The sequence below is a fragment of the Xenopus tropicalis genome, chromosome 1 (assembly GCF_000004195.4).
Source record: "Xenopus tropicalis strain Nigerian chromosome 1, UCB_Xtro_10.0, whole genome shotgun sequence".
Taxonomy (NCBI): Eukaryota; Metazoa; Chordata; class Amphibia; order Anura; family Pipidae; genus Xenopus; species Xenopus tropicalis.
In genome coordinates, this window is record NC_030677.2 from 20886560 (window position 1) to 20911659 (window position 25100).

At 42.2% G+C, this 25100-nt stretch overlaps 1 protein-coding gene across 6 annotated transcripts in view; it reads left to right on the plus strand.

The window, feature by feature from the left end:
- Nucleotides 1-24886, plus strand: part of fgfr3 (fibroblast growth factor receptor 3 (achondroplasia, thanatophoric dwarfism)) — a 67802-nt gene extending 42916 nt beyond the window's left edge. The window contains exons 5-18 of one of the 6 annotated variants that reach the window (XM_012957289.3): nt 4633-4802; nt 9185-9308; nt 10476-10666; nt 12444-12591; nt 15468-15655; nt 17323-17471; nt 17557-17678; nt 18500-18610; nt 19062-19252; nt 20379-20501; nt 21512-21582; nt 22331-22468; nt 23597-23702; nt 23925-24886. In XM_012957289.3, coding sequence (XP_012812743.1) covers nt 4633-4802; nt 9185-9308; nt 10476-10666; nt 12444-12591; nt 15468-15655; nt 17323-17471; nt 17557-17678; nt 18500-18610; nt 19062-19252; nt 20379-20501; nt 21512-21582; nt 22331-22468; nt 23597-23702; nt 23925-24089 — 1997 coding nt within the window. In that variant the 3' untranslated portion in view covers nt 24090-24886. 6 annotated transcript variants of the gene reach the window in all.
- Nucleotides 24887-25100: the final 214 nt, after the last annotated feature.

Here is a 25100-nt window from a genome sequence, read left to right on the forward strand (position 1 = left end):
TTCTGGATAACAGGTCCCATACCTGTATATGTATGTAAGTTTACATTGACTATACATGGTATCATGGCAACTAATTTGAAATGCATCTTGGGGATTTAACATGTGAAGGAAAATACATCCTGATTATTGGTAGGGATTAAAAGGCAAACGCAATGGTGTGTATGAGAGTAGCCATATAGGTATGCTTTGATTTAACCTGAGAGGCCTTGCACCTACAATGTATGCCTTTTACCACTTTACTAGCGGCACTGCCTTGGCCACAGCTGGGCAATTCTGTAAGGTTGACTTTATTAAATGCAAAGTGGCTTTTATTCTATGGATTTCCTGGAAAATCAAAGCGTGGAAAAGAGAGAAAAGCCTTCAAACAGGCATCTCCAGTAAAAAGGCACACAGCAATTACCTGGGGAATACTGAGCACAATATATAAATGGAAATGTATTCAACTATCAATGCTTAACATTTAAATTTATTCCAGTTGGTGTGTTCCCCACTTGTATACATATGGTATGCTAATGCCTGGAGTTGCATGATATACCGTATTCTCTATTCATTTGCACCTGGAATTCTTACCCTGCGCGCCAGAACCTAAAAATGGGTCAGCGTGTTTGCTGGGTGTTTATAATCCCCTATAATACCGTGGAATATCATAGTAAAAAGCAGTAAAATGGCTCGCAGAACTCACTGTAAATGAGTACTTTGTAAGTATTTTTGTTTTGTGTTTATTTGTGGTTTTTCCTTATTTAACTTTTTGTTCAGCAACTCTCTGGTTGCTAAGGCCTTGCTTACCTTAGCAACAAGGCAGTGGTTTGAATGAGAGACATTAGTAGGAGGGGGCCTAAATAGAAAGATAAGGCATACAACATAGCTGGAAAAAGTTAGAAGAAGGCAAATGCAGGTATGGGACCTGTTAAACAGAATGCTTGGGACCTGGGGTTTTCTGGATAAGGGATCTTTCCGTAAATTGGGTTTATTTAATGTTTAAATGATTCCCTTTTCTCTGTAATAATAAAACAGTACCTGTACTTGATCCCAACTAAGATATAATTACCCCTTATTGGGGGCAGAACAGCCCTATTGGGTTTATTTCATGGTTAAATGATTCCCTTTTATCTGTAATAATAAAACAGTACCTTGTACTTGATCCCAACTAAGATATAATTACCCCTTATTGGGGGCAGAACAGCCCTATTGGGTTTATTTAATGGTTAAATGATTCCCTTTTCTCTGTAATAATAAAACAGTACCTGTACTTGATCCCAACTAAGATATAATTACCCCTTATTGGGGGCAGAACAGCCCTATTGGGTTTATTTCATGGTTAAATGATTCCGTTTTACATAGTAACATAGTAAGTTGGGTTGAAAAAAGACATACATCCATCAAGTTCAACCATAATGCCTATATATAACCTGCCTAACTACTAGTTGATCCAGAGGAAGGCAAAAAACCCCATCTGAAGCCTCTCTAATTTGCCGCAGAGGGGAAAAAATTCCTTCCTGACTCCAAGATGGCAATCGGACCAGTCCCTGGGGCAACTTGTACTAAGAGCTATCTCCTATAACCCTGTTTTCTCTGTAATAATAAAACAGTACCTGTACTTGATCCCAACTAAGATATAATTACCCCTTATTGGGGGCAGAACAGCCCTATTGGGTTTATTTCATGGTTAAATGATTCCCTTTTCTCTGTAATAATAAAACAGTACCTATACTTGATCCCAACTAAGATATAATTACCCCTTATTGGGGCAGAACAGCCCTATTGGGTTTATTTAATGGTTAAATGATTCCCTTTTATCTGTAATAATAAAACAGTACCTTGTACTTGATCCCAACTAAGATATAATTACCCCTTATTGGGGGCAGAACAGCCCTATTGGGTTTATTTAATGGTTAAATGATTCCCTTTTCTCTGTAATAATAAAACAGTACCTATACTTGATCCCAACTAAGATATAATTACCCCTTATTGGGGCAGAACAGCCCTATTGGGTTTATTTAATGGTTAAATGATTCCCTTTTATCTGTAATAATAAAACAGTACCTGTACTTGATCCCAACTAAGATATAATTACCCCTTATTGGGGGCAGAACAGCCCTATTGGGTTTATTTCATGGTTAAATGATTCCCTTTTCTCTGTAATAATAAAACAGTACCTGTACTTGATCCCAACTAAGATATAATTACCCCTTATTGGGGGCAGAACAGCCCTATTGGGTTTATTTCATGGTTAAATGATTCCGTTTTATCTGTAATAATAAAACAGTACCTTTTACTTGATCCCAACTAAGATATAATTACCCCTTATTGGGGGCAGAACAGCCCTATTGGGTTTATTTAATGGTTAAATGATTCCCTTTTCTCTGTAATAATAAAACAGTACCTGTACTTGATCCCAACTAAGATATAATTACCCCTTATTGGGGGCAGAACAGCCCTATTGGGTTTATTTCATGGTTAAATGATTCCGTTTTACATAGTAACATAGTAAGTTGGGTTGAAAAAAGACATACGTCCATCAAGTTCAACCATAATGCCTATATATAACCTGCCTAACTACTAGTTGATCCAGAGGAAGGCAAAAAACCCCATCTGAAGCCTCTCTAATTTGCCGCAGAGGGGAAAAAATTCCTTCCTGACTCCAAGATGGCAATCGGACCAGTCCCTGGGGCAACTTGTACTAAGAGCTATCTCCTATAACCCTGTTTTCTCTGTAATAATAAAGCAGTAACTGTACTTGATCCCAAATAAGATATAATTACCCCTTATTGGATGCAAAAAATCCAACGGGTTTAATTAATGGTTTATCGATTTTTTTGTAGACTTAAGGTATGGAGATCCAAATTACGGAAAGACCCCTTATCCGGAATACCCTTGGTCCCGAGCATTCTGGATAACAGGTCCTATACCTGTGCCAATATTATCCGATGAAATCAAGTTCTTTTTGCCTTTGCCTAGTTCACAGAATTCCAGCAAGGTCTGGGGATAGTGTTAAAGCGATTTGCCTTATGCATAAAATAACTGCACCCATAAGTGAGCGTGTCCATGATATGACTGTGTTCCATGTACATGTATGTATGCCCGTGGGGTACTACGCATCTCTCCGTGTCCTGCATCCAACCAACGCCGGGAATCACGTGTGTTACACGTTTAATATTGTTCCTGTGAAACTCTTATATTTATCATCCTATCGATCTGAATATCGAGCTGCCCTGCACCAATATTGTCCAGAGGCGTATCCCGTGCCAATGGTGCACTGTAAATAAAATGCAAGATACAGTAAATCAGCAATAATCAATCTTGTGCTGCGATCAGGCTGCGTACATACCCGGGGCGAGATTATAGAGCAGAGCAAACAAGCCGAGTGTTTGCACCCAGCAGGCTGTTTGCCACCTGTTCTTTATCACTGAGTGGAATTTCTGTGCTATTTATTCCTTTGGCTGCTAAAAAAGAAGTTTTTATTTTACATTTATTGGCTATACCAGGATGCTCAGCTCAACAGCTGTTGTTGAACTTAACTGAAGGCTTACATTTTATAATTGTGTGTTATTGTTGTTGAACTTTAGCCCCTTGTCTGCTTATTGTATTAATTATTGGGTTTATCACTTTTTATTATTATTATTATCCTATATTTATATAGCACCAACATGTTCCCTTGGGGTATATCTTCCATTTATTTTGACAGAGAAATAACAAAGATAAATATAATAAATGTGTGTGTACAGAGGCACAGTAGATACCACTTTAAAAAGAAAATCAACAGTGCCTCTAGTGGTCATAAAATGCTTTTTTAAGTACAGGTATGGGATCCGTTATCCGGAAAACCCTTATCGTGAAAGCTCTGAATTACGGAAAGGTCCATAGACTCCATTTTAAACAAATAATTAAAAATGTAAAAAATTGATTCCTTTTTTCTCCGTTATAATAAAACAGTAATTTGTACTTGATCCCAACTAAGATATAAATAAATAGTTATTAACAATCCTATTGGGTTTATTTAATGTTTAAATAGTTTTTTTAGTAAGCTTAAGCTATGGAGATCCAAATTATGGAAAGATCCCTTATCTGGAAAACCCCAGGTCCCGAGTATTCTGGATAACAGGTCCCATACCTGTACCTCTTTCCTATTCGTGTGCTTTAGATTAATATAGGGACCCTTATTTATCTCATACTGGCTGAAACAGAAGATTGACTTAACGGGTTGGTCACTTTTAAGTTTACTTTTAGTCTGTTATAGAATGGCCAATTTTAAGCACCTTTTCAATTGGTCTTCATTATTTTTTTTTTGTTGTTTTTGAATTATTTACCTTATCCTTCCTCCTTTCCAGCTTTCGAATGGGGGTCAGCCACAGCCAAAATCCTATTGCTCTGTGAGGCTACAGTTTAACTGTTATTGTTACTTTTTATAACTTATTCATTCAAACCACTCCCTGGTTGCTAAGGTAAATTGGACCCTAGCAACCAGATAGCTTTTGCAGCTCCAAACTGGAGAGCTGCAGAACAAAAAATAAAATAACTAAATAAACTACAAATAATAAAAAATGAAGGCCAAATGCAGATTTACACCATGCTAGGTCAGATGCTATGTTTATACACTTTTATAGCTTTTTTATTTGTATCCTCTTACCCTAGAACCTCCTCGCTGGACCCAGCCTGAGAAGATGGATAAGAAACTAACTGCAGTCCCTGCTGCTAACACGATCCGCTTCCGGTGCCCAGCCGCAGGGAATCCCACCCCTACCATCCACTGGCTCAAGAACGGAAAGGAGTTCCGGGGGGAGCATCGTATTGGTGGCATCAAAGTGAGTTATTCCTTACATATTTATAAGTACGTGTACAACATTTAGGTCTGGAAGTCCTACCTTTCTTCCCAAATCCCCCTCCTGATATTCTGTATATCTAGCCAGGAGCCCCAAAGGGCAACACATTTCTTTGGGCAGCTTCCAACCAAATAGGTCAGTCTTTTACCAATCTTTTCTCAAAATCATAGGGCAAGGGAATTAAGGTATTTATAATGCATTAAAATTACTTTTTTGTGTATTACAGTATTCTAGTGTGTGGCCAAAGTTGTAGGGCACCCATTATTCTTAACAGGCAGAATTCTAGGGAGTTAATGTTCTGGAAAGCTTCTCCTCAATACTGTATCCAAAAAACTCTGAACAAGGCCACATAAATTCCTAAATCCTACCTGCCCATTCACATTGGTCCTCAAACCGTCCTCAGAATCCTCCTTGTACTTCAGAAGAACCATTTATTTGAGTCTTGGGGTCCCCCTTTAGTTGTGTGCATTACACAGACACACCTGTAATTATGGCTGGGCTCACAAGACTTTTGCTACGTCAGTGTTGTTTATTAAATCAATGTTCTCCTACTTTGTGGCACTTTAGGGAAGGGCCTTTACTGTATTAGCACTGTAATGTCCCAGTGCCCAAAATAGGGTCCATACAGGGGTCTATGTCTGAGTTAGCAGATATGGGAGAGGAAGAACTTGACCACTTTGCACAGAGCAACCTAAATGACCACCTGGGGGGGTGAATCTGAATGCCAGTGTGAGCCAGGCCTGGTCGCCCAACTCTTTTGTATGAATAAAAGCCAATCCCTGCAACAGTATTCCAGCTTGTAGTGGAAAGTCGTTACAGAAGAGTAGAGGGCAAAGGCCACATGAGGACCAACGTCATATAAATATCTTTGTTTTTGTAATGTTGGTCAAGTAGGTGTCCACATACTTTTGCCCATATAGTGTAGCTATTTACCCTTTTATGTGAAGTCCTGTTATCAGTCGCGTTTCAGTTTGGAGCTGATAGCCCAGACATGGGAGTGGTATCTGCTTCTGTAGCACAGGTTGGGCAACTTCATCCCAAAGCTTTTGGAACATTTATTTCCCATATGAGTAACAGAAAATTTGTATACTCTTCTCCATATTTCCTTTAGTTTTAGTCTCTTGTTTATTTGCAAATCTTTATACAGCTTGTGTGCAAATGAGCTAGCTCGGAATGTGCGGGTCAAAGACTGACCACATGACACACATGATGGTGACATTGCATTGTTCTTGGTACCAACAGGCTCCAGTAATCCCTTAAGCACATAGTTAGAACAGCCAATTCTAGTAAGAATGGAATGGAATTCTCACTCTTTAACTGTAAAAACAAGACCTGTTGTTCTGTCCCCTCAAAAGAGAGTGAAAAAAGAATGATCTTAAAGGGGTTGTTCACCTTTGAGTTAACTTTTATTATTATTTTCAATTGGTCTTCATTTTTTATTTTGGTAGGTTTTCTTAATTATTTTACTTTTTGTTCTGCAGAGCTCCAGTTACAATACACCATTTATCTTAAAACTGATGCAACTTTGAGTCACTTTTGGTAGGATAGTGTGTGCTTTTGGCACATGTTATACAACCTGCCACCTTTGCCAGTGTTTATTGGGCAGTACTGGAATGGGACAGGGGCTGCCATCAAAGAGGTGACGTCATGGGGTGAAGAGTGAACCAATCAGGCCAGAAAGTGGGCACATTGGGGAAGGATCCAGGGGGATATCTGTGGTGGGCACAGGATTGGGGAGGGGATGGAACTGGACAGAGATGTGGCAGAAAAGTGCAAATTACCTTGCCGGTTAATTTGTAATACCAGCCCTAGCCTTAACTTGCCAGTGACAACCCTGACAGGAGCCTAATTATATGTATATTTGTGCCCACATTATCAAAACAATGGTGGAATGTGTTCTGTGCCAAGCAATAAATAGATGCATCTATTGTTTTCTGATAGTTTGCTATGCCGGACCATACCTGCTTACTTATTAATAATGGGAAGGGCTACAATTGGCTATTAGGCAGCCTCTATGCACCCTATCAGCTTACAGGGGCTTTATTTGGTAGGAAATCTTGTTTTTATTCAACCAAAACTTGCCCCCAAGTCAGGAATTCAAAAATAACTCCCTGGTTTGGGGGCACTGAGAGCAACATCCAAGGGGTTGGGGAGCAACATGTTGCCCCTGAGCCACTGGTTGGGGGTCACTGCCTTAGGGCATGCATGTATTTAATCACTCTGGCAGACAATGGGTTAAATGTGGTGCACTGAGATTGTAAATAGTGAGCACATGTAATTCATCCTTGGTAACTGCATTAATCACAATGAGTTTTACATGATTAAACAAAGCTAACAATGTTATTTTTAGGCAACAGACTAATTGCTTGTTCTTCTAACTTGTTTAGACTGGCCGCTTCCCTGTGAATTACACTGTTATTATTTGAAAGGTTGGCCCAGGTGACACATCGGCGCTTGCCGCAGCGTTAACCTGTGCGTGTCTGCATTGCTTTGATTTGCCCTTTTGGCTTATAAAATAATCCGTCGTTCTAATTAACTAATATTACAGAGGTTTCTAAATGTAATTGCTGTTACAAACCATGTCTGTCTGGCTTTTTATATTCTCTGCACTGCTGGTTCTGAGCCGGGGAACAGAAAGGTATAAACAAATACCGATTCTAAATGCAGTTACAAATGACTTGTTATGGAAGAAAGTGTCAGTGTTCTTGTGCTTTAAGCCGAAAATGGCCAAACTCAAGCATCCTTTGACAGGGGCAATAAGGATAAAGAATGTGATAGGTTGCAATGGGGATAAGATATTCTAGTTTATATAAGGGTCTCCAAATCATCTGCTTTATCCCGAGTTTCAACCACAGCTAAAGAAGGCCCTCTCTAGGCATCCCCAGATAAGGCATTGGCCATTGTCAAGCGCCTCCATTTCAGTCAGTCCCAGCTCTCACTCTGAGAGGAAACAGAAGGGATTTTGTGATAGAGAGAAAATTAAACAAAGTTGTGTAGTGGAGTCAGAAAAACAGCAGCACTTTCAAGGCAATGCTTGACCTCCTGTTACACTGTTTAGGAGACCCTTCAAACAACAATAGCTGCTTTCGGCTGATGGGCTCCAGACACACATTTTCTGGCTGGTTTGCAGTTTTTTTTCCCATGCAGTGTAAAAATATATTATCTTATTCTGAGCAAGCACACAAACACACAGAGATTTCTAACTGTGGTTCATGGCTCGTCTCATTCACATTTTGGGGGGTGAGATGGTGCCTATAGTAGCAGTGGGATAATAGCCTCTGGGAAGGGACTGGGGCTGTGGGATAGCAGTTATAGTAGGGAGAGATGGTACCTATAGTAGCAGTGGGATAATAGCCTCTGGGAAGGGACTGGGCTGTGGGATAGCAGGTATAGTAGGGAGAGATGGTGCCTATAGTAGCAGTGGGATAATAGCCTCTGGGAAGGGACTGTGGCTGTGGGATAGCAGGTATAGTAGGGAGAGATGGTGCCTATAGTAGCAGTGGGATAATAGCCTCTGGGAAGGGACTAGGGCTGTGGGATAGCAGGTATAGTAGGGGGAGATGGTGCCTATAGTAGCAGTGGGGGGATAATAGCCTCTGGGAAGGGACTGGGGCTGTGGGATAGCAGGTATAGTAGGGGGAGATGGTGCCTATAGTAGCAGTGGGATAAGAGCCTCTGGGAAGGGACTGTGGCTGTGGGATAGCAGGTATAGTAGGGAGAGATGGTGCCTATAGTAGCAGTGGGATAATAGCCTCTGGGAAGGGACTGGGGCTGTGGGATAGCAGGTATAGTAGGGAGAGATGGTGCCTATAGTAGCAGTGGGATAATAGCCTCTGGGAAGGGACTGGGGCTGTGGGATAGCAGGTATAGTAGGGAGAGATGGTGCCTATAGTAGCAGTGGGGGGATAATAGCCTCTGGGAAGGGACTGGGGCTGTGGGATAGCAGGTATAGTAGGGAGAGATGGTGCCTATAGTAGCAGTGGGATAATAGCCTCTGGGAAGGGACTGGGGCTGTGGGATAGCAGGTATAGTAGGGAGAGATGGTGCCTATAGTAGCAGTGGGATAATAGCCTCTGGGAAGGGACTGTGGCTGTGGGATAGCAGGTATAGTAGGGAGAGATGGTGCCTATAGTAGCAGTGGGGGGATAATAGCCTCTGGGAAGGGACTGGGGCTGTGGGATAGCAGGTATAGTAGGGAGAGATGGTGCCTATAGTAGCAGTGGGATAATAGCCTCTAATTGTTAATCGGGTTGCTTTCCTACTGCAGAGTGAAAATGACCCCAGGTTTTGCAATGGACTTGAGTTTACTTTTTATATTTATATATTTTATCATAATAACTTGCTGCATGTTTTCTTTATTGTAGCTCCGACATCAGCAGTGGAGCCTTGTTATGGAGAGCGTGGTCCCATCGGATAAAGGCAACTACACGTGTGTGGTGGAGAACAAGTATGGAAGCATCCGTCAAACCTATCAACTTGACGTCCTGGGTAAGGCTACCGGGCATTATCTATGCTGGTGCTGTAGAGGAAATGGCTTTTAGGAACGTCAAGGGCTTGCTTGTCTAGACATTAGTTTAGAACAACTTGAGCTTATTTGGCCCATTCATAGTAAGGCTAATTCCATGTAAATTGTATCATTCATATGCATGAGAGGCCCTGAACACTTGCCTTGTTGGGGACCCTCCCACCCTTTAGTGGCTGCTGAAGGAGCTGTGTGTGCTAGGGTTACAATACCTGTTTTGTTTGTTGTGCTGTTTATGCTCTTATAGCTGCGGATGGGTGAGGAGATTATGTTCCTGGCAGCCCTACAATAGGTTCCTAATGGTTGCCTAAATCCCGGGAAATGTAACTCCATTGCTGGCAGGTTCCAGGTCTAATGTTGCGGTGGCTTGCCAGCTTTTTATAGAGGTTTCTTCATGAGCTTCAGGTGGTACAATGCCTCCTCAGGAAATGGAGGGATTCAGGTCTCTAGGCCTCACGTACAACAACATCTCCGAGGAGCTTTCATGTAGGTCCAGTGAAAGGGTAAAGAATCTGCCAGAAAAGGGCTTTGGCAGGGACACCTTAAAACCTGTTTATTTAAAGATTGGTGGGGGGAACCAAATATTTTAATGGAAGTTTGTTTAAAAAATATTGTGGCCTTGGAGATGGGTTTAAGCATGAAAACGGCTCTCGGGTCTGGAGAAGGAGTCGAGTCTGTAATTTCATGGAAAAATGTCAATAGACACAACAATGATGTGCACTGTAACCACGGACATTTGTATTTATCTGTTCCGTGCCTCTTCTTCGGGGGCCAAAGGAAAGTGACACATCATCTCCGGCGTTCTGTAGGGTTTCTAAATAGAAATGTCTAAAGGATATGCATATAAATGAAAACTGAACTACAGTTAATGGAAGATAAGCCTCCCATTTGATATGGGAAATATATGGGAGCTGACATTTTGTTACCAGAGATGGTAATGGTAGTCCTCTCTATTGAGACACAGTGCCCCTAGTGGTCAGAAATTACCATTATTTGGGAAGTTATTTTAGTGCTGTAGTGCAAATGAATGAGGTGCCCAGAACATTCCTGCCTTGCATGACTGTAGTTATGAGTGGGAGTCGCCATGTTTGCACCCCTTTAGCCTAACATGAAGCCTTGTTTCCGGTTTGTAGAGCGGTCCTCTCATCGGCCTATCCTTCAGGCCGGGTTACCTGCTAACCAAACAGTTGTGATTGGGAGCGACGTAGAATTCCACTGCAAAGTGTACAGTGATGCCCAGCCTCATATTCAGTGGCTGAAACACGTGGAAGTAAATGGCAGCAAGTACGGCCCAGACGGAGATCCTTACGTCACCGTGCTGCAAGTAAGTTGCCTTATAGCAAATGTGCCGCAGACCAATGCTGTTTTTTCTTTTTTTGTATTGTACAGGTATGGGATCCCTTATCCGGAAACCCATTATCCAGAAAGCTCCAAATTACGGAAAGCCTGTCTCCCATAGACTCCATTTTAATCAAATAATTCAGAATTTTAAAACTGATTTCCTTTTTCTCTGTAATAATAAAACAGTACCTGTACTTGATCCCAACTAAGATATAATTACCCCTTATTGGGGCAGAACAGCCCTATTGGGTTTATTTAATGGTTAAATGATTCCCTTTTCTCTGTAATAATAAAACAGTACCTGTACTTGATCCCAACTAAGATATAATTACCCCTTATTGGGGCAGAACAGCCCTATTGGGTTTATTTAATGGTTAAATGATTCCCTTTTTTCTGTAATAATAAAACAGTACCTGTACTTGATCCCAACTAAGATATAATTACCCCTTATTGGAGGCAGAACAGCCCTATTGGGTTTATTTCATGGTTAAATGATTCCCTTTTCTCTGTAATAATAAAACAGTACCTGTACTTGATCCCAACTAAGATATAATTACCCCTTATTGGGGGCAGACCAGCCCTATTGGGTTTATTTAATGGTTAAATGATTCCCTTTTCTCTGTAATAATAAAACAGTACCTGTACTTGATCCCAACTAAGATATAATTACCCCTTATTGGGGGCAGAACAGCCCTATTGGGTTTATTTAATGGTTAAATGATTCCCTTTTCTCTGTAATAATAAAACAGTACCTGTACTTGATCCCAACTAAGATATAATTACTCCTTATTGGGGGCAGAACAGCCCTATTGGATTTAATTAATGGTTTATTGATTTTTTAGTAGACTTAAGGTATGGAGATCCAAATTACGGAAAGACCCCTTATCTGGAATACCCTTGGTCCCGAGCATTCCGGATAACGGGTCCTATACCTGTACCAAATGTCTGTACAATTCCTTTTTAAAGGGATACCATTGCCATGTATTACCCCTTTAATAACCACATTTCATTGGATCCCATTGCCTCCTACTCAATGTTAGGATGACATAAAGCTCACAGGCCTCTTCCATAGACTGCAGCCCCATAATCCTTTGCTTCTGGCTGCTCCTCGTACATCACTAGTTAGGGATATATGGGATTATAAGAAAAAGCTTTGGTGTGGAGAGGCACACTGCCTGTTTATAATGGGCTATGTCACCGGCAGCTTCAGACCGCAGCTTTTGCTTATATTTTGTCTCCGGATCCTATTTATAAATCCGGGTAATTGAGACAGCATTTACACTAATGCGGGTAGGAAGCTGAATTTCTCGGCCAGTGTTTGTCTTTGCTGAATATCCTCTCAGCAGATTTACAGACCATGCCTTTATATTCTTAAAGAATCCATTAAAAACAGATTTCAGCCTCTGCTTTATTTTCATTTGTTTTTGTCTGACATGTGGACACAGCTTGCATTAGGTTCCAATCCCAGAATGCTGAGAAGTGCATTGTGGGTTATATACAAGATGGCCGCCAAATGGCTGTGTTTACATTAATATTAGCCTGACTTGTATTTGGTTTCTGCATCCAGAACAGTTACATTTATGATGTTTACAGGCTTTACAGCAGGAATCAAAGTCTGTGTATAAGGACTCAAAGGCAGTTCTCCCAGCTTGGACCTCACCTGTAGACATCTCAGCAATACAATGTGTTATCTAGTATCCGTAGCAATGTTCCTTTTTTTACCCTTTAACCAAAGTCACAGCATCTGTCTGTTCCTGCAGTCTTTCACCAATGGCACTGAAGTCGATACTACCCTAAGTCTAAAAAATGTGACAGAGACCCATGAAGGACAGTATGTGTGTAGAGCCAACAATTTCATAGGCGTAGCTGAGGCGTCCTTTTGGCTCCACATTTACAAACCAGCATCAGGTAAAACTATAGGCACCCAAAACAATCATCTTGGTATGAAAGGAAAGAAAGGAATCTTTATCAAGTCCTTGGGTGCTCTGATAACAGTCTCTCTGGTTCCTTGGGTGACTTAACATCTGCAGCTCTTTCTGCCTCTTCAACACTGAAATACATTGGATTGTAGCGCAACAGGACCCACAACTAGCTAACCTTCCTCCCCCCTACACCCTGGCATAAAGTCAGGATTTATGCATAAAGAAATTACTTTGTTGGAACTGGGATTATTTGGATCTAAAGCACAGTTTTTTAATTGAATAGAAATGTACATATTATATAATGGAATAGTGCCCCTAGAGCCGGTTGTGCTTATGGGTAACTTATATAAAAAGGTACCCTTCATCCTTATTCTCATCTGCTGTAGTTTCAGGGCACAGGGAGAGGAAATGAATCCCCAATTTGTGAATAAAATGGATAGTTTTTCTTTACAGCCAACGTTCCCTCTGCATATTTCTATTACTGAGGCTGTCATATTAGTTACCTCCGTTAAGGTCTTTTCTATAGACCGGCGCCATTCTTTGGCAAAGCCAGACTTTGTTCATAAGTATATTGTATTACTTGTATTACTTCTTATTGTGTTACTGACATCCACTCCTAGGTTGATTTATAATGATTTCCAAAAAAAGAAGTGTAGCCAAGGTGTGCCCAGTGAGCGTTAGATCCAGACTATCCCACTAACCTCTTGTCTTTAGCCTGAAGGTGGCACTTAGCTGTGCACTGCCCTGTTCCATTATATTCATTATAAAGTTCAAACTGAACATCCATTTGAGAGCCAAATGTACCATTTCAAGAATCATGAAACATGCTGTGTTGTGGGTCAGTAATTACAGGTGCCCATTGCGTGCATGCTGCCATGATATAGAATATAAAGCCTGGTGAAGGGTGCTTGTGTCTTTCTTTCCTACAGGTGTATAAAAGGCTGGTGAAGGGAGCTGGTGTCCTTTTTTTTTTATTCCTACAGGTGTCATCATTTGGGTCTTCTGCAAACTCCATCTGCTTTGGTTTCTTATTCTTGTGTTTCAGTGTGCTGGGAAACTGGGTTGCCTTTCAATGATTTATTCCATGCTTGTTCATTGTGCCCCGTTCTCTTTTCCTTTATCTTTAATTTCTCTGATCTCTTTTTAGCCTACTGGTGTTTACTCTTCGGATAAGGATCTTGAGGTGCTGGTTTTACGCAATGTGTCCTTTGAGGATGCTGGGGAATATACTTGTCTGGCTGGGAATTCTATTGGCTATTCACATCACACTGCTTGGCTGACGGTTCTCCCAGGTATTCTTGCTCATCACGCTGTTTCGGTGGCGCTTTCCATGTAACCAAGAAATGCCAAATAGACCTCTCCACCTTTCAGAATGAATCATGCAATCGTGTTGCCAATGCAAGTAGTCACTCAAAAGATTCAACCAGCACTTTGGCTTCAAGCCCATAGGTTTGCCCCCACATAGACACACTAAAGGATTCTGCCAGAACCCAAAATGCCCAATGTGGCTCTTTCCTAAGGTGCTTTCAGTTTTTCTGCTCATTAGAGTAAGGTTTGCAAATGGCCTTTAGGCTCCTCATCCACATTTACTACTTTGGCCATCTCCACAGATTGGGAAGTTAGAGGCCTAAGTGCCTTGAGCAGAGGAATGGACCTGGAAGGCCTATGTAAACAATCCCTTTTAAATTGACTTGGCCCTTAGTTTGGCATTTCTGTACATGTGATCTTCTTACTGAATCATTATACTACTACCACGTGCAAATGAGGGATTAACACATTTAAGGGCATATTTATTAACAATGGAGACAAACATCACCGGTGATGTCGCCCATAGCAACCAATCAGATCTTCACTTTTGTTTTCTAGGTGACCATTCAAATCTAGTTGCTGGCTGGTTGCTATGGGCAACATCACCGGTGATGTTTGTCTGCAGTGTTAATAAATACACCCTTTAGTGTCCGTTGGTCCTTCTGTGGCACTTGATCAGTTAATGGCCTGATTCTTTTTCCTTGAGGTGGTGGATAAATTGCCTTTTCTCTCTCCCTGTCTCTCTCTGTGCTCTGTGTTACTCTTGGCCCCTCTCCATTTTCTTATTTGTTCTCGAATATCCATTTTAGCAGAATGAATGGAAGAATGGATTGTTTCCTGAATTATTTTGTATTGTATTAATAACAATTGTCTTGCACTAAAGCAAATGTATAATAACAGTAGCCATTGTACCCACCAATAATCTGCCACACTCCAGTGTTTGTGCAGAAAATATTCACTTAGGAAGTGTTAAGTAAATCCCTTAGATGAGTAAAATCACTGTTCTGTAGAGTTTAACCTCCATTTATGAGAAGGGGATTCTGACCTTTGATTATTCACTATATAATATATAAGCCAAAATGTAGTTTATTAATATGCTCCTTTTTTCTGTGAAACAAAAAGTAAATTATGAGCACCGCGCTGCAGCTGTACAAATGATCCTATCTCTAAATACAGTATTTGCATTTATACATGAGTGGGTTATATAGTTATAAGCAGAAGATAATAGTTTTTGGAATTATTTGGTTCAAGCCATCATGTACACACCAAGGCCTGTAGGGCCCATAAAAACAAACTGCCTTTTGGCTGCTATTGGAAAGAGCGCTGGTGCAATTCTACACCTATATTAGTAAATTAGCCCCTATGTCTCTATTTGGTTTCACCCACCCAACCACTTCCATGGGGCTACTGGGCCTCGCTATCGGCTGAATACATGTAGGTATGTGGCTGTCTAATCTTACCCAAACAAAAGTAGTCCCTTCCCGCTCTACACTAACAGCTTCTGCTATGATAACTGCGGGTTCTTGGTTGCAACTGATTGTTTTCCATCCTCAGCAGAACCTGTGGAGAAGCCAACAACAACTTCTTCAAGCTCCACGACCGTCCTTATCGTGGTTTCGGTCATCACTGGGTTCATACTGTTGGTTATCATCTTCGTCACCTACCGCGTAAAGGTCCCTTCGAAAAAGGCAATGAGTGCCCCGCCGGTGCATAAAGTCTCCAAGTTTCCCCTTAAACGGCAGGTAACAGAAAGTAGATACAAGATTACTGCACTCTACTTCTCTCTGTCTTTCCTCAAGGGTGAATTTCCACTTATTCTTTATGGAAGAGTCAGAATGCCCACCTCTCTGTCGGATTTGTGGTCCTCAGATCTTCTCAGTTTCCGTGGATGGTGGGGCAGGTGGATTGATATTGGTGTTTTAGTTTTTTTATTATTCACTTTTTATAAGCTGAACCTGTCTTCCATTTTTTTCTTTGAATAGAGGTTAGACTATGAGGGTGTTTCTCTTGCTTACTTAAGGCCAACACTGTATACTGGATCACTATTAGTTGCCAAGGTGGTTAAGGGGCAGGGCTGGTTAGCACAGGGTAATCTGGCAGAGGATTGGTGGAAGGATATCAATAGAACTGTTGTACATTACATCTTCTATGGAAGCTCCATGCATCAGCATTTATATGGATCAAATAAAAAGAATACAAACCTTAAGGCAAGCATTCAGCCTGCCTAGATTTGCAGTTTCCTGACCATGCTCAGTCCAATAAGGACACCAGGGTTCATCTTTGGCACCCTAAGAAATAACCTAACAAGGGAAAAAGTATATTGTGTTTATGAAATGAGGCCGGACTTTGATTTATAACCAGCATTGTAACAGTTCTAGCTCAATATAAATGGCTACTGAATTGGGCTTGATAGGCGATGCCCTCATTCCATCATCGCTGTTGGGAGGATAGATGGAGATTTGTATGTGCGGAGCCCATTCCTTCGCTACAAACCAGTGGGAGCTGCAATGTTTTGAGAACAACCAGAAGGGTTGTTCAGGTGCAGTCTATACTAAAAGGCTGTAGTAACAGCTTTGGGAGACATTTGAAGATGGCCAAGGTTATAAGGACTACATCGGCTCCCCCTTGGCAGCTGCAACAGTTTCCTGGAAGTGAAGCGTATTATAAACATAAGCGAGGCCTCTGTTTAAAGGAAAATAAATGGAAGATAATCCCTGCTTAAATATAATTAAAATACTAAGCAACGCTCAATACCACTTTTAACCTAAACATTAATAAAATGTTTATATCACATGTAATAAGTGCTAATTCACCTTCCATTATTACATGTATTTTCTTCTTTGCCTTCTCCCTTGGCAATTAACCTGTATTTAGTTCTAATTGAATGCACTTATTTTCCTCTCTAATCCTAACTCTCTGAAATGTTACCTTTCCTCCTAATGATCTCTTTTTCTTCACCACCTATTTCCTTTATTGCCGGATGACACTCAGTATAAAGAGTAGGTATATTACGTGACACTATAAGTGGGGCATGTACATCCCAATGGGCCGTACAATAAAGTACTCATATATCATTATTGAGTATCATATTAGATTCAAGTTTTATATTTATTCTAATAATCCCCCCACCCACCAAAAAAACCCCTTTCTTTACCTGGTACAGTTGAATGAATGCTGCTTGCCCCTGACTCCTGAGCTACAGACATATAGAGGTAAATCTGTTCAGTTTAAAGGGCCTTGAAAATTAATAAATACCTCCACTTGAGAAAGTAAAGGACAATCTGCCTGATTTTATATAACAGCCTAAACCATTTAGGTCACCCATATTGAGGTTTCACCTTAGCACATTTGTTGGCGTAGACAAGGTGCAGCAGTTGGCAATAATACACATTTGTTTGGTTTATTTAAGCAGGTGTCTCTAGAGTCCAACTCTTCCATGAATTCCAACACCCCGTTGGTGAGGATCACTCATCTGTCCTCCAGCGACGGAACCATGCTGGCTAATGTGTCGGAACTGGGCCTACCGCTGGATCCTAAGTGGGAGCTGTTGCGAACACGGTTAGTGGAATTCCTCAGCCATAAATAGGATATTGATCTACATACCTCATATGCTGATGGCAAGTTAATTTTCTTCCTTTTGCAGGCTGACTTTAGGAAAGCCCCTCGGGGAAGGCTGCTTCGGTCAGGTGGTGATGGCAGAAGCAATCGGCATTGAAAAGGAACGGCCAAATAAGCCTGTAACTGTAGCTGTAAAGATGCTTAAAGGTACGAGGGGTGGAATCAGGACTGGACTTGGATTCAAAATAGGCCCTGGCATTTCCAGTACATAGAGACCCAAACAGCCCCCCACCAGCCCACTAAATAGGGACTGTCTATGGCATCTTACAGCAGCCCCTCTGGCATTTGCCAGAATTCACAGATTGCCAGTTTGGGTCTGGGTAGAACAAGATCTCCATACTGCTTTAGAAGTATGTTAATTCAGGCTTTAATGTTATTAGTTCATGAGACTTGTATCTCACCACTCTAACACTTTAACATCTTGGTTTGGGCAATGGCACCTGGCAGGAAAAAAAGAATTTGTGACTTCTCTTAAGGTGGCCAGACATGTTGCAATTTGCTCATTTGGCGAGGTTGCCAAACAAGTGGCTCTTCTCTTGATATGTCCATTTAAGCTGGTCCTTAGATGGGTCCTATGGGCAAACAATTGAATTAAAATGGCGGGCATAGTCTCCATTGGTCCGAGGACTACATCAGTGCGCCAAGCGCTCCCCATTCCTTGCAGAAAGTCAAACCTGCCCGATCGAGATCTGACCAATGTTAGGCCAGATATTGGTCGGATAGGCCCATAGGGGGTGCCCATACGTGGGCAAATAAGCTGCTGAATCGGTCTAAAGGACCCGAATTGGCAGCTGAAATCTGCCCATGTATGGCCACCTTTAGACGTGTCTATTCTAGATAATAAGTGCCATGCCCCCAATACATTAAGCCCTGATAACAAAACCATGTTGGTGTCCCTTTTAGCAGTTCCATGGGCCCTTATTGCAGTGACTGCTTGTGCTTATTACTTTGTCTCCCGTGTCTTGCAGATGATGCCACAGATAAAGATCTCTCAGATCTGGTCTCAGAGATGGAGATGATGAAAATGATCGGAAAGCACAAAAATATCATCAATCTGCTAGGAGCCTGCACTCAGGATGGTATGTAAGCCTGTGTCCTACATTGTGCTAGAAATGGCCTGTAAGTTATATAACTGCAAGCGTTAGGAAATGTTGACTCCCATATTGATGAAGTTTATATCACAAATAACAACCTTCGTAAACGGCCTCATTTAAACAGGGGCTGCTGTCTCATGAGGCTCAATACTGCAGGCAAATGGGGCAAAAGACAAAATAATGTTTATTCTACCAAATATGCCCCTTTCTCGAAAATGGGTCCTTGTGTGACCCTATGGTTGAAAGAAAGTCTTCATTTAAATGTTGATAAACTACAACTTCCAGCATTAGGGGATTGTGGGAGTTACAGTTCAGCCTCCAACTGGGGTTAGTGGTAATCTCATATCTGCATTTTTCTTTTATTGGGTTGGACTGTGTTAATGAAATTTCTGTTACCCATTGTAAATATATACTGTCTCCCATCTATCCCACGCAGGACCGCTGTACGTTCTGGTGGAATACGCATCCAAAGGGAACCTCAGGGAGTATTTAAAGGCACGGCGCCCCCCAGGAATGGATTATTCTTTTGACACCTGCAAAATTCCAGCTGAGCAGTTGACTTTCAAGGACCTAGTTTCTTGCGCCTACCAGGTAGCCCGTGGCATGGAGTACCTGGCATCACAAAAAGTAAGTTTTGCACGTATTGTATTAAGAGTTCTAGATATGATGTGGGTGATGCCCTCCTACCCTGTTTTGAAAAAGTTCATCCACACACGTCCCTCTGCCTCAAACATTCCTCTAGAGGCTGCTCACTTACCCTATACCTGGCCTTAGTACTCAAATCAGCACAGTAAGGTTGGCAGCCACTTTACATCTTGGCCCCAGCCTAGATGGGTAGTTCTTTGCACCTCCTTTTGCCATTAATGGGGAGTCTAGGATGGCTTTTGGGTTGCAGCATCCAAAGCACCACATGGGCCAATTTTAAACCTGGCCATATCATCTGTCTTTGACCCCAGCCCCAAGGTGGATTTCTATTATAGTCGCTAAGAGGTGGTTTGGCTGGGTTTGGGTGTTCTACAGCAGCTACGAAAGTACCCCACGTGGCACAAGCCTTAGGCCTCAGCACAGTCCTAAAAATCAGATGTAGAAGTGCAGTTAGACGTCAGTATTCTATCGGTCTCCAAACTCTCTTCCACCAGGCAGATGGTCTCCCTCAGTGGATTTCAGTTCTGCTGGAGCTGCAGATAATACTGAGAGATTCTCTCACTAAAAAACACAGGCAGGTGGGTGTTGGGCTGCAGTCCCTAGTAAGACCACAGCAGTTAGAATCAAACCTATATCCCCTTTTCTAAAGACCAAGGTGTATGGGGCACAAGGATCTGCAATATTACCTGGGGAGAAAAAACACAAGTAGGGTTAAATGAGCTTTATTTAGTCCATCAAGTGTTCCAAAAAAATGCATTTTGTAATGCATTATGCACTCCACTTTAAAGGCTGGGATCAACCAACAAACCAGCTAAACAGAGCAACAGAATATTAACAGAGCCAGACTACCCTGTAGACCAGTGGTAGTCAAATTTCAGAGGTCCTGTGTTTGATGTAGGATAGGCGTACTAGTTCTTCAGTCATGATAACAAGAATATCTAGGATGTAGCTGTGGGCGATTTGGCCCTATATTCCCCAGGATGATGCATAGGGCAGGGTTTGTGGGACAACAGGTGGGCTAGGGTTGCCTGTCAGGCGGGAAGCTCCATCTTGCTTATATTCCAGCTCCGCTTGTACTGACATGTTGTGTATTCTCCTTCTCCCCCAGTGCATTCACAGAGATCTGGCAGCCAGAAATGTGTTAGTAACAGATGACAACGTAATGAAGATTGCTGATTTCGGCTTGGCCAGGGACATCCACAACATAGATTATTACAAGAAAACAACAAATGTAAGTTATCCAAACAGAACTGTCGTTTTACATGGCAAATATTGAGTTTTACTTCCCACTGAAGGGGCTGTTGAGAGAGACGTGAAAATGAATCCTTAGTTGCAGCAGTGGGGCTGATGCTTCGGCTTCTATACAGTATATAGGAATTTGCCAGGAGCTCACAACAACATTTAATAGATGAGTGTCTGCTATGAGACTGCATGGAGCAAGATTACAGGGCATAGGGGCAGGTTTGGGATCACTGGAATAAGGGCGCCTTTTAATAACCATAGATACGGCCAGACATATCTAACATACGTGCATGTTAAGCCTTGCTTGGCCTAATACTGACATGTAACTTGGCCCAGTTGGCAGCTTATTGACCATGATACAGGGTCAAAATATGGCCTGATCCATATCTTATTGTAGCATAATCAGATCCAGCAAGGACCATATCAGACTGTGGTTACAGACCCCTATGTGATAGGATTGTTGGCCCAGAGGCCAAGTGATCAGGTTGGCCTAGTTAAGCCAAACAGGGCAAGATCCACACATTTGGCAACCTCTCCAAACAAGGGCCTCTACCTTGATATGGCCAGCTATATAAATCTCATCAGTGCAAGGTGTGGAGTGATTCCGAGGTACTTAAAAGGGTCAGGCCCCTTCAGACCGAGTCAGCAGCTTTTCAGTGTATATTGAAAAAACATAGAATATAGCTGTGGTACCTAAAGAAATGCCCCAGTTATTGCAAAACTGCATTATTTAATCTATAATCATGATATTGCTGTTTCCCCACTACATTTTCCCTCTGTCAGGCCCAATGCACTCAGATAAGCATTCTAGCCTTATGGAGTCACCTAGTCACTGTTAATCTGTTTACCCGCACCCATTATCTTTAGCCAGAAAGCAGCTGAGGTCAGCGGGCACGGGTGGAAGTGATAGATAGTGGATTATAAGGGAAGATTGGATGGTGCCATTGTGACTGTACCCCTGTGCTGATGTAACAGTCCATTCTGTCTTCCCAATTACAGGGTCGGCTGCCTGTGAAATGGATGGCTCCGGAAGCTTTGTTTGACCGTATCTACACTCATCAAAGTGATGTGTAAGCATTAACTGCAACCCATGCTGCCCACAGAGGCAGAATTCCTCTACTAAGCATTCTGATAAACAAATGTCTGATAGCTTATCTATCTAGTAAAGGGTAACTAATGCAAAAATCTGATAGAACGTGTAAGGTGCTCTTTTATTATAAAGATAATTTCTTTATTCCCAAGCCCTGATTGGGCTGTGAGATTATTCTGTAGTGATCCAAGTTAAACCTACAGCGGCCCCCATTCCGTCAGCCCCATGTGTTACTGATGGATTCCCTTAGCAGCGCTCTCTGTAGAATAAAGGTGGCCAATTATTTCCATGGCCGTTCCGTGGAAGTGGCGGTTTCCTGGCTACGGCCAAAGCTCAGTGTTGCTCCTCTCCATTCATGTCCCACAGTGCTGGAATTCAGCGGAGGGGATTTGTGCATGGATAATTTGATTTGTTCCATTCACCGAAACTGGTGGAAATCTCAACAAAGAGGGGGCTGGCGTAATGGATAAGCTGTCAGCCGGCTGATTAAATGCTCATTTCAATTTCAGACTCGGTGCCTAAAGGGTTTTTTTTTTTTTTTTTGAGCTTTGCTATTGAGTGCGGCCAGTAGCAATCTCCAAGTGACTAGTTTAAAAAAAAAAATTGCCCGGGCAATTAGTCATGGCGCTGATGACTTTGTTAGTTATGCATGGCTGCCCGCAAATAAACCCCATCCTTGTAAAGAAAAGATCCCTTGTGAATTCTAAACGTCTCTCTTTAATTCCCAGATGGTCGTACGGAGTGCTGCTGTGGGAGACATTTACGCTGGGGGGCTCGCCCTACCCAGGGATCCCAGTAGAGGAACTCTTTAAGCTATTGAAAGAAGGCCACCGAATGGACAAGCCAGCAAACTGCACACATGAACTGTAAGTAACTGCGGCCCCTTTGTCTCCTGTATACTAGCTCCATTCAAATAGGGAGGCTTTTCATCATGGAGCTTAAAGGCACACTATACCTTCCTGTTTTATTTATTTATTTATTTTAGTTTGGATTTGACTAATGGAACTAAGGAACATTCAGTCCATGTTTATTTTCCCTTAGCTTTAATCCAGTCAGCTTCCATTGAAGGCAATTTGGAGTTTAACCCTTAAGGTGGCCATATATACGAGCTAATAAAAACCGCAACTTATTGGCAACCTAGTACCCAGTGTATGGGGCCCACCAACGGGCTTGTCCGACTGATAATCTAGCCATAAATTGGGCAGATATCAATCTGGCAGGTTTGAAAATCCCTTCAGATGAGGCACGTGGTCCTACAGCTCTTCATAGGTCCCATCCTCTCCCAAGTTTCCATAACTTCATACCTACATAGGTATTCTACTGCTCCAGGCACAAGTCAGCCAGAAGGTTTAAGTGGATATAGTAGCCCATTAAAGACCAACTAAACCCAAAATTAAGATGGAAAACATTGAAGAAAGTCTTGTTTTCCAACAGTATAGGTTAACTTCAAGATTTTGTCTTCTGTCATCAGCCTTTATAGGCTCAGAGTAGTTGTGCCTTTCAGTTGGCAGCAAGTTGTATAGAGGAATGACCTGTGTCTGAGATATTATGCTCTAAAAGATCATGTCAAGAAACAAAATGGTAAATTCAGCATAAGCGTTGATATCATGAGCATACCAGAAGCAGTATTTGGCACCACTGTTAATTGCTTAATTTCCTTTAGAACAAGGATATCCAGTGCCTTCATGCTGACTGGCTCTAGCTGCAGGGTTGGACTGGAGGTTAGGGGCCTACTGGGGCTATGACCACAGGATCCTCCTTTTGCCGCCCACCCCCTTCCACGACGCACCCCTTTTACCTCCTGGGGAGCAGGGCTCGGGCAGGGGAGCGGGGGAGCTGGGTTGGCCCAGGCAGGGGAGCAAGCTAGGGTCCATAGGTTTTTTCCCAGTGTCCTGTCGGCCCAGTCCAACCCTATTTAGCTCTATTTGTTCTTCAACTCCAGACACGAACAGTTGTAGAACTTGAGATTCATTCTATTCTTCCCCCCCTCTCAGGTATATGATCATGAGAGAGTGCTGGCACGCTGTCCCGTCGCAAAGACCAACCTTCAAGCAACTGGTTGAAGACCTTGACCGCGTTCTTACTGTAACATCTACTGATGTAAGTGTATGTGTATATACAAGGAGCATTGGTGTCATTTTATATACATTCATCAACCCAATTGGTTGTTTTGGGTTTTGGGAGGAGGAGCTGGATTCAAGAGCATCAGTGGGTTGGGTATCAAGTCCTAATGTTTCTGTAGCAGTGCATTTGATAAATTTCAAGTTCATAGCATGTATCTTTGCACTGTAAATCCAATTGTGCAAATCTTTCATGTTTCAGGAGTACCTGGACCTGTCGGTACCATTCGAGCAGTACTCCCCGGCGTGCCAGGACAGTCACAGCACCTGCTCCTCGGGGGACGACTCGGTCTTTGCTCATGACATTTTGCCAGATGAACCGTGTCTTCCCAAGCACCAGCAGTACAACGGCGCCATCCGGACATGACTGCGGTGGGACATTAAAGCGGGAAAATAGAAGGAATGTAGACTTGATCCCAAGGATGAAGCTCCCCCAGCTGGATTGTATTTTTTGAGCCGTAGAAATCACTTGCTGTACACAAAGTCAAGAAGCACTGTTTCACCTGAAGGAACTAATCTTGTGCCAAGATACAAAAATAAGCAAATTTAATATATATATATTGAAAAAAGAGAGAGAAAGAATGTTAAAGGTAGGAGGACGGACAGGGTGACCTCCAGCCATATGCTATTGAGTGCCAGAGCAACCATTCCGTGCCTGAGATGTGAGAGACTGACGTTCCGCCAAGGAACTACGTTTATATAGAATGTAAACCTTGCTCTTCTTTTTATGCAATATGATCATCGTGATTGGGCGACTCCCATCGGATCACCGTGCGCGCCGTTATCACAGATTTACACTATGGGGGGGGAGAGGATGGAAAATTTGGGGGGGGATAAAACGCACAATTGGATCATCACCATTTAATGTATTCCTAAATGAGAACTCCACCATGATTGTTAAACTCCTATCATACCCCAGCTGGTAGCTAATGGGGAATGCTGGGAGATGTAGGCCGGCAATAGGCAGGAAAGCAGATGCAAAGATCAAAATGTACCCCACTTAAATATCTAATTGCACATTTCATTCACTACTATTGGAATACGGCCTTAATGTACCCAATTTATAAATGGCATTTCCCCTTTAAGTAGGAGGGCATTGCTTATTGAAAGCATGGAAAATTTCTTTTTTACATGTTTGAACTGATACATATGAGTAGAAGCTTCCATATTGTAGGAGCACAATGGAACAGCACCCCTAGCGGTCATACAAACAATGGTTTTGTCCTAATTCTGAATGGAATTCACTGAACGAGCCAAGCGATATGGTATCTCCCACCCATGCACAGTTCCCCTTGCTCTTTCTGACGTTCAGACCATGCCCTATTCTTTTTAATGGAATAACCGGTACAAAAGGAACGCTCCAATCAGCTTTGAGCCT